General features: G+C 34.8%; 1 protein-coding gene across 1 annotated transcript; it reads right to left on the bottom strand.

Moving 5' to 3' along the window:
• Positions 1 to 1534: 1534 nt before the first annotated feature.
• LOC147077338 (uncharacterized) lies at positions 1535 to 8708 on the bottom strand. The gene is made up of 3 exons (XM_085941671.1): positions 8589 to 8708; positions 7917 to 8174; positions 1535 to 1633 (listed from the first exon to the last, which is right to left on the bottom strand). Exons 1-3 carry the CDS (start codon positions 8706 to 8708, stop codon positions 1535 to 1537), a joined length of 477 nt encoding a protein of 158 aa, XP_085797797.1.
• Positions 8709 to 10550: the final 1842 nt, after the last annotated feature.

The raw sequence follows: 10550 nt of genomic DNA, 5'->3' as shown, positions 1-10550 counted from the left end.
AGTAAATTTAACCCGACCAAAGTAGAAGATATCTCTATTAGAAAGTTGCCAGGAACGGGAGATATACGTAAATTTATCCCGTGAGAGAAAGATATACATCTGCTATCCCTTACGGACTGTTTCCTGTTAAACCTCTATCCGAAGGGTATAAAAGGCGACCACTTTTCCCGTAAAATCATTAGTTTCAACACTCTTCACCGGCGATCTTCAACAAGCAGCAGTCCTCACTGCCAAGTTGTGAGACACGGTTCTCAGTACATTCGCGATTCATACGTACCAGTAAGTCCCCCTTCGGCGGGCAAAACGTGGCGCGAATAACACGTATCTGTCGGTAGTGACGTCGGCCGCTAAAACGTAGCACGAACACCACGTATCTGTCGATAGTGACGCGCTCGCGGAGTAATTTTATTTTTCATTACTCATCATACGAGGTGACGTAATCGGGATAAATTACGTGATCGGATTTGTTTTATAAAAACAAATTAATAAACTCAGTCTGTAATAATAAATTTTACAAATCTTTTCGGGATTACAAAATAAATTTTTGAAACTTTATTAAGTAAACATAATTATAAAACAAGTTTTGGTAAATAAATTTGTAAACATAAAAAACAAATTTTAGTAAATAAATTTGTAAACATTAAGCAAACCTTTTGTAAACAAGTTTGTAAACACAAATAAATATTTGTAAACATACTGTGAACATAAATAAACTTTATAAACAACAATAAAATAAATTCTATTCTTTTATAAACCTAATACTGTGTGACCAAAGAGTAAATTATATTTTCTTTCTTATGGGAAAATATTTCATGAATTAAAAATATCCAATGAATATCTGCGTATACATTCTCTGAATTAGGTGTGACTTTTTGGGAATTCGTGAAAGATTTCACAGAGATCCTATAGTGAACAAATAAATAGTTTACTGATACTTTAATGAGATTTAATTACGGGAACAATGACAGTTAACCTTATTGTGTGACCGTGAACTCTGGTACCTGGATAAATTCGGCACCACACCAGCTGAGAGTTTTATTCGGGAATTCAAAAGTTGTGATACTACAAAGGAGATCCACCTCTCCTAATTCATCACTAGTCTCCTCAGTGACGGCCCGGTAGTATTATTGAGCTAGCCGTGAGCCGGGTCATGTCACTATACTGATAGTTTTTTCACCAGTTTATAGCTCGCCGATTCGTTACTTCAAGACAAACTATCCTTAACTGCAACTGTCCAAAGTAGGTAATAGAATCGGCGATGTGATAAAGAAATTAAAAAACGATAAGGCAATGCAGAGGGGAGATTGGGATGAGAAGGTTCAGCAGGAAGACAAAGTCTGTGTAGTCAAGTGGGAAGATAATGAATCCGTGTTTTTACTTTCCGCCGAGGTCGGCAGTACTCCTGTTGGTACCTGCATATTGTGATGGGCGAAGGAAGTAAAGAGGAAGATCAATGTCACTCAGCCGGCCATTGTAAAGCACACTACAATATGTCCATGGGTGGCATTGATCTTTGCGATCGGATGATTGCTTATTATAGGACTGCGATGAAGACATGCAAATGGCCTGTGAGGGTTTTTAACCACTTTGTGGACTTGGCGGTGGTAAATTGTTGGTTGATGTATATGAAGAACTGCAAACCAGAAAATGTACCCCGAACGGAAATTATGGGACTGTTGTCGTTTCGAATCAGATTAGCAAAAGCTATGCTTCGATATGAAGGTCGGGTAGCCAACATTTTAACACCGCCAGCACGAGGTCGGCCAAGAAACATGTCGACATCGCAGGTAGACACAGAGCCACCAGCATGCAGGAGAAATGATGTCCCGCAACCGATCGATGAGGTGCATTTGGACAACGGTGGCCATCTTCCTCGCTTCTAGGATGACCATTCAACATTCGTGTGCTGATATCCTGGATGCAAGTCCCACACCAGGTATATTTGTATAAAATGCAATATATACCTGTGTACAATTTTTTGCTCTCAGCTGTATCACACGGTATAAGATGCAGTTTAAAGCAATTTTAAAGTATATATTTAGGGTTTTATTTCATAATTTCAAGTGTAGATATATTTATTATCTTATTTATAATGTTTTTGTATTGTTTTTATTGTATAATGTTCTAATAAAATTATCCATTCCTATGAACAAGTTGTTTTCTTAACCTTCCTTAAGTTTATAGAGTAGGTAATATTCATCTGCAGTGTGACCTGATATCCACATAATGTGCATATAGTATACTTTACTTGTTATAAAATAAAAAAACCTAAAATTATTTTTTTGTCAATATACTAATACTTCTGTTCCATAAAATCGAAGAAATATTTTTTTCGATGGCTGGTTCTTTCTCTGGTCTCGAGAGGTATGTTATGACGTTATTATTTGCGACCCGGTTTTCGCCTATCGGCATCTTCAAGCACTGTGTGCACTCACCAAAAGGTAAATAAACACTGACAATGAATACGTCTTTTAACTCTAACTTATATAACAAATCAATACAATAAAGTAGGTAACATTTCCATTACCTACCTATCTAGTCATAGGTCACAATAAAAAAATTATTAACATTTGGTGCTTGTTAAAAACCCTTTATATTATCATCAATAATAAATCGTAAAAACCTAATAGATCATTAGTAATTATAAACAATAAAAATACTACAAATTAACACGTGTAAAACGTCTATTCTGACTCATTACCGAGTTACCGACTAGACGGCGCTAATTCGGCTTTATCAGTCCAGGATCGCTCTTCACAGGCAGCACAAACATATTCGAATTTGACCGACATGTCTACCAACCTAAATTTTCGCCGTATTATGAATTGGATATAGGTAGCCCCCGATAAATGTTTAATGCATGCAATGCCTTCCTTATTAATTTGGATAATGAAAATAATGGAAACGTACTAAAGTGGTGACCGTTAAGAATAGACCTGCTGGAAAGATACTTCTACGTCAATAATTTATTAAAAAGGAGAGTTTCCGATTTTTCTTATTTGAAAGATGACGTCATAATGTCACGCCTTCGAATTGCTCCCATTTGGGGATGTCTCCTCTGGGGGCTAGAGAGGCCGTGTGTGTTTGTGTACACCGCTTTTATGGTGGGGGATTGCTTGCAGTGCCAAAGCGCGTCTCGCTGACAGCGGTATCAAAAAGCGCTTCTCGCTGAAAAGCGAGATCAAAAGCGAAAAAATTAAGGCCTCCAGAGAAAACATTACATTACTGTAAATATAATATACATCTCCCGTTCCGAAAGAATGATAAAAATGTAATAAATAGTAAAAGTATAAAACAAATAAAAATCGCCGTTTTACTCCATTCCGAGGTATTTATTTGTTCACTCCCAAGTCAAAATAACAGACGATGGCCAGCAACCAGCATACCGAGAGAAGAAAGAGAATGCATTTTCTACACTCTGAGGGGAGAGTGCAATATCTATATGGGTTACAATGATGCTCCTCATATAAATGTAGTTTCCTTGTGCGAAACGGTGCTACTTATTGTGAATGGGATAGTGTGAATAAAAACGATTAAAACTAAATAAGTTTCCAATTTTCTTTATTTATACCTGTCTACAATAATAATATAATACATATTGTCAATGAATAAAGGTTTTAACCAAGCTATCGTCATACTCAGCAGGTACCTTCTACTTGTCAAACGGCTAAAAATGTTGGGTTCATTCATTCAAAACAAAAACTTCCGTCGGCAGACATTTTATTTAAACAGAACCAATTCCAATCTCTTTGGGCATAACTATTATTACCATAACAAGGCTAACTCTTAATAATTAAGAGGAGCAGGCATAGAATATTAAATAACACCAATATTTTACAGGCATAAACGAAATTACGATGACAGTTGTACAATTGTTTGTATTTAGTGACGTCACACGTATTACTAGGTACCTATTCAATTTAGTATATGTGTTTATCTACCAGAGCATCTATTCTATACACAAGACTGGTATCGGCCGCTATCGGCAACTATCGAGGGAGGTTTTCATTTTTTTGTATTAAAGTATTAGCAGTTATTGTAACAATTACAAGAAATTAGTTGCAATTGTTACAACAAGTGCTATGTTTTAACAGCACCTCTCTGTGTTAAATTTTATAGTGCGATAGACAGTTTTACTGTTTAGACGGCTAACATATTGTAAATGTTACAATGCGTGCTAATACTTCAATAATATAAAAATGAAAAACTACCCTCGATAGCAATCTTGTGTACAGAATATATGTGCAAAGGCACCTAGCGCAAAAATACGAAGCACACATTAAAATTTTTATAAAAATCGATGTTTTTTTAAATAAATACAAAAAATATTAAAACTATGAATTAGTGAAAATCTCTTAAGTACTTATAGAAAACTTAATAAACTAAATTTTAATAATACCTAAATATTACCTACCTAATAATAAGATAGGGTTCTATGACAAATTCACATTTTATAATATCTTTTTACAATTGTAAGTTTACTTTTGACTCAAAATAAAAAAAAAAATTTCAATGTTTTCAGATACCTACATATTTATTAATAGGAGCAGTTGAAATTGTAAAATATCAAAAAAATATATATCGCCTTATACCCTGCGAAACCAAACCATAACAGAATATACTTTGTCAAAAAATACTTATCTATCTATAAAATATCTAAAATTATGCCGTTTAATCATATAAAATAAGATACTTTATACATAGAATAATATTTTTATAGATTGGTTTAGGCAGGGCATGAAAATTAAAAAATATATTACCATGTGTGATATGAATTTCTAATTCAACGAAAATATATAAATCTGAATGAAAAAGTGTGCATCATATTGTCAGATCGCCTAAACAAAGCTACGAGCTAGCTAACAGTCCCACGATGGCCGCAGGTCCTAAGCATCGGCATAGAGCGTCGTTGGTTTTAGGTTCAAATCCTGGGTCTGGCATGTACACATATTGTTTTTCAATCTGTAAAGGGTCTGGTATGGATTTGATAGGTTGTGCAAGTGGCTGACATCCGTTTCACGTAAAAACAAAATCTGTTAGAGGCCCATGTGTTCCTAATAGGATCGGATATGGTTTAAAAAAAACAACAAGCTTACGGTAGTCGAGTTCGATACACTTCAATTTATGTCACTAAGACCTAACGTCCACCTACACAAATCAAAATATAGCAAAAAATAAACGAGATTTCTTAGAGCAAGTGGGTTTGAAGTAGGTATTCAAAAACTGTATTTAGCACAGAGGCAATACGTATTATTAACGTGACGTGTATAGATTTATTAAAAAACTTAAGAATACGCGCTCTTTGGGACCGGATAACGTCCCTACATTTTTTTTAAAGGGGTGTGTTGATTTTGTCAAAGGCCCACTTGCATATAATTTATTAGTGCCAGATACGACTAAGCCATAATACGAATTCAGTACGACACTAGCATCTGTAAGCTGTTCTGGCAACTACGATTTTGTTTTTTTATGAAAACAAAAAACGACTAACCAACATTCAAAATGGCAAACAGTGACAGTTGTGATTCGTCTTTGTCCGGTTATTTTGGTGATAATAATGAAGATGGTGGAGATTTTATACCAGAACCTTCAACATCGTCCTCGGAAGGTAATATTTTATATTCATTTTATCATTCAATTCTTTAAATTCTTTGATTTATTAATATTTTTTAGCTTTTATATCACCATGTTGGATAGTCACTTTTGCTTCTTACAACATTTTTTTTTAAATTTTGCAATGATGTTTAGTCATTTTAATGTTTTATTTCCAGGTTAACCCCAACCTGACAAGGCTATGAACTCCATTTTCATCATCTCGGAAAAGGTAAAGACGTCCTCACACTCATAAGAAAAATATAACAAAAGAAAAGATGGGTGGTGAAGCCCATACATCGACTTCAAAAAAAGGTGTTGAAGCGAAGCATTTTGAACCTAAAATCTGTGAATGCAAATTAAATTTCAATGAAAAGGTGCCTACAGACCTAAGGAAAAGTATTTTTGCAATCTTTTATTCAATTAGTTGGGAATTAAAATCGGTGTTTATAATGGGTCATGTTGAAATAATACAAAAGAAGAGACAATATACTACTACTGCAACAACATTGTTGTATGTAAAAAAAAATAGAGCCATTACTTGCAAGAGATAGAAAAATGTCCATTTAAAAAAACACAAAGATCCTCGAAGACGATATAACCAACCGGAAGATTGCTGTTGACAGAGAGAAGGTAAAATGGCTTAAAACATGATGGATAAGGCTCAAAAAAACATCCATGAAATCTTTAAATGAAAGCAACACTCCAAGAAGAATGTATCTTCACTGAAGTTAATTTAAAAAGAGGAAGAGGGAAGAAGCTGTTCTTACGAATGTTTACAACTTCCTGAATTGTATGCAACTGGGATTTGAAACTGAAAAGATATACTTCCATTTACATTACATACCTACTCCGCGATTCATCCCAACTCTTATAACAATTTAAATGGCAACAATGCAGTTCTGGATCATGGTTTAGAATGTAATACATAACGGGGAAGAAGAACAACAATTATAATAGCTGTGGGTTCTCAAAATTCTATCACCAAAAATAAACGTGTAAAAGTGACCAACAGAAGAAAACGAAGTAATATGTGAAATACCAAAAATGACTAACCCGTGACTAACCCACATTATTTCATTAAAATTTAAAATAAAAAATACTTCAAAAAAAGTTAGTGACTTTAATGTTTTATAACTTTAAGTTTCTGTAATTATTAAAAATAAAAATACATATAAAAATTGTGTGGTAATTACACATGTATTACAATAGATTGCGTTGTTGTATCATCAATGGAGATTTAAAAAACAAGTTCTACCTTTAACCCCTATTATCTCAAAATCACTTTAATGTGGGATAGCCCTCGATTGAGTTGTCGAATAGGACAGCGGCGTATTCCAGGTCGCATAGCTTCACCGTGGGGGTAACAGGAATGCCTCGGTCGGGTGGTATTGACTTCCGTAGTATGAAGTTAAAGAGAATGATGAAGAGAAACGGTGCGAGGACACAACCCTGTCTGTCTCCGGTCGTGACCCCAAAACATTCCGTGACAGTGTCTCCAATTCTGAAACAGCATTCGCTATTCTCGTGCAGGCTTTTGATTATGGCAATGATCTTGGGAGGGATCCCGTATGGTCCCAGTATCATCCAGAGGGAGGGGCGGTGCGGACTGTCGAAAGCCTTCTTATAATCCACAAAGCAGCAAGCTATCGGACTGTTCAGCTCATGGCTCTGCTGAAGAAGACATCGAAGGTTGTGAATTTGGTCTGCACACGCTCGACCAGGTAGAAACTCGGAATAATTGGGTGCCTTATTCTCATCAAGAGGATGTTTGCCAAAATCTTTCCCGGAACACTGAGTAGCGTAATGCCTCGGTAATTGTCGCAGCTTAGAAGGTCACCTTTTTTGTGAAGTGTGATGATTTTACCGTTCACCCAGTTCCTTGGATAGCGCACTTCTTCCCACACCTTTGTCATCAGATGAAACATAGGGTGCAGAATATCGCTCAGGCTGTACTTGAGGAATTCAGGATGAATCCCTTCTCCACCCGGTGCCTTTCCGTTCTTGAGCCTTTTCACAGCCGATTTTATCTCGGTGTGCGTGGGCGAGCAATCGAAAATGTCGGTCACTCGGGGAAAGTCCGAAAGTAAAGCTTCCGCAGATTTTATGTCATTAAATGTAATTTGAGATAACTATTTTGAATGGACTTTTTAGAACACACATCGCATTATTGTGGTTTTTCACCAGTATGTGTAATTTTATGTGTTTTTAAATGACTAATTTGCAGATTTTTTTTTAATCACACATCGCATTGCTGCAGTTTTTGTGTGCGTCATTTGATGTGATTTGAGTTGACTATTTGTGATAAACTTTTTAAAACACACATTGCATTGATGTGGTTTTTCACCAGTATCTGTCATTTTATGTTCTTTTAGTTTACTATTTGTGATGAAATTTTTAAAACACACATCGCATTGATGTGGTTTTTCACCAGTATGTAACATTTTATGAAATTTGAGATCACTATTTCGGATGAACTTTTTAGAACACACATCGCATTGATGTGGTTTTTCACCAGTATGTGTCATTTTATGTGTTTTGAGATTACAAATTCGCAGAAATTTTTTAAAACACACATCGCATTGATGTCGTTTTTCACCAGTATGTGTGATTTTATGTGTTATGAGTTGACTATTTGTGATGAACTTTTTAAAACACACATCGCATAGATATCGTTTTTCACCAGTATGTGTGATTTTATGTGATTTGAGATGACTTTTTGTGATAAAATTTTTAAAACACACATCGCATTGATGTGGTTTTTCACCAGTATGTGTCATTTTATGTGTTTTTAAATGAGAAATTCGTGGAAATTTTTTAAAACACACATCGCATTGATGTGGTTTTTCACCTGTATGTATCATTTTATGTTTTTTAAGATTACTACTTCCGATGAACTTTTTAGAACACACATCGCATTGATGTGGTTTTTCACCAGTATGTGTCATTTTATGTGTTTTTAAATGACAAATTCGTGGAAATTTTTTAAAACATACATCGCATTGATATGGTTTTTCACCAGTATGTGTCATTTTATGTAATTTAAGATCACTATTTTGGATGAACTTTTTAGAACACACATCGCATTGATGTGGTTTTTCACCAGTATGTGTCATTTTATGTGTTCTTAAATGACAAATTCGTGAAAATTTTTTAAAACACACGTCGCATTGATGTCGTTTTTCACCAGTATGTGTCATTTTATGTCTCTTGAGTACACTATTGTTGATGTATTTTTTTAAACATACATCGCATTGATGTCTTTTTTCACCAGTATGTGTCATGTTTAACTTAACATGCTGAGACTTCATGCATGAAACGTAGTGATGATTTAGATGTTTTACAGTTTCAAACACTCCACAACAATTATTACAAATAAAGTTACGTGGAAAATATGTAACTCTTCTCAACTTAATTCGAACCTCCTTTGGCAAGTATAACTTCTGAAATTCATCTTTGATGTTCTGTTCATCGATGGTTATTTCCGAATGCTGCATCGTCATTTTTATGTTTTTATTGATTGCATGTGCTATTTTGTTGTAACTCGGGTCATTATTAACCGTATCTTTTTTAACGATATCCAATGCTTCACTGTTACGCAGTGCCAAACATTTCTGGGTAGAAATCTACAAAAAGAATAGGAATGTTAATATATTCAAAGCAATACTATTACAATCAATAAAATATACTTGTGTTCCAATATTCCCTAATATAGCACTGATACTATGACATTACATTTAGAAGAAAATAAATATCAATAAAAGAGTATTACATATATCTTAAAAAAAGAACAAGATGTGCATTAAACAGTAGAATTAGTGTGGACATTAAAAAAAAATAATAACAAGAAAGTCACTGAATGAGCTAAGCAGACCCTATTTTAGGAATGACAATATCTGAAGTGATTTGGTTGTACAAATTTATTGCCCTCTCAATTGGCATTACAAATGGAAAGTTAGTTTTGCACCTTTGCACAAACAACGGATGCTTTCGATTCATTAGATAATTATCAGGAACAAACAAACAAATACCACCAAGAAGTGCAGAGTTTTCATTTACGTCGCGTATAATTCGGAACCTAAATAAAGATACTTTGTAAACTTTCAGTTACAGTATGTGAGCATACCTAATGATTAGTCTACCTAACCCGGCAAATCTTCATGAACAGAACCACGCTGGAACAACGCTAATAAATTATCCAAATTTACTTAGAAAACTGTTGTCGATTTACGCAACTTATACTCCATTTTAGAGCAAAATTGCGTTTAGCGATGAGGCTCATTTTTGCACGGGTTTGTTCATAAGGAAAATTGCCCGCAAGAAAAAAGACCACTTTAAAAGACTTCCTAGATCCATAAAAATGCACCGTGTGGTGCGGCTTACACGCTGGTGGCATCGTTCAAATTTATTCAAAAATTGGGCCAAAGCTCAAGGTTACGTCAATGGATACCCTTATCGAACTATGATTAATATTTTGTTGTAACTTTTACGGATTTATTTGAAAGAACAGTGATTTATTTACAACAGGATGGACAAGCGTAAAAGGTTGTGCGAATTGATATCTCTACCTGTGAAGCTTTGTGAAGTCACTGGTATATGCCGATAAACCAGCAGCATTAAACGCATTAGAACCCAACATTTTCCGAACTATACGACCAGCAGTGCTTTAATAAAAATAGTCCGAATTGGGCGCACAGAATTTGACTTCGGCCCATCGGACTTTAAAAACACCGCCTTTTTTTTTTAAACATACCTGGTCTAATGGCTTGTAATGTAGATTAGAGCAGCCAGGTTGAGTTAGTTTATCATTGATTTGGTGAATTGCATTCTCAACTAATTCTTCTTTGATGATGGCTGCCTCATCATTATTCTCATATTTAATATTCATCAGACAGTTTTCACGCTTCTGAAATAACATTATAAATAGTAAGTAACAGTATCATCATTACGATAAGCAA

The sequence above is a fragment of the Rhyacophila brunnea genome, unplaced genomic scaffold, assembly GCF_057557595.1.
Source record: "Rhyacophila brunnea isolate RB1 unplaced genomic scaffold, BYU_Rbru_1.0 scaffold_13, whole genome shotgun sequence".
Classification (NCBI taxonomy): Eukaryota; Metazoa; Arthropoda; class Insecta; order Trichoptera; family Rhyacophilidae; genus Rhyacophila; species Rhyacophila brunnea.
Note: the sequence above shows the minus strand (reverse complement) of the source record. Positions and strands in the feature narration are given on the sequence as shown.

Excerpts from the sequence above, each read along its gene's own strand:
- LOC147077338 (XM_085941671.1), bottom strand. The coding sequence starts at position 8,708 with ATGACACATACTGGTGAAAAACCACATCAATGCGATGTGTGTTCTAAA. Across the intron at positions 8,175-8,588 it reads AAAAACCATATCAATGCGAT|TGCGATGTGTGTTTTAAAAA; the intron begins GTATGTTTTAAA and ends AAACGACATCAA. Across the intron at positions 1,634-7,916 it reads AAAAACCACATCAATGCAAT|TTCTTCATATACATCAACCA; the intron begins GTGTGTTTTAAA and ends TCTGGTTTGCAG.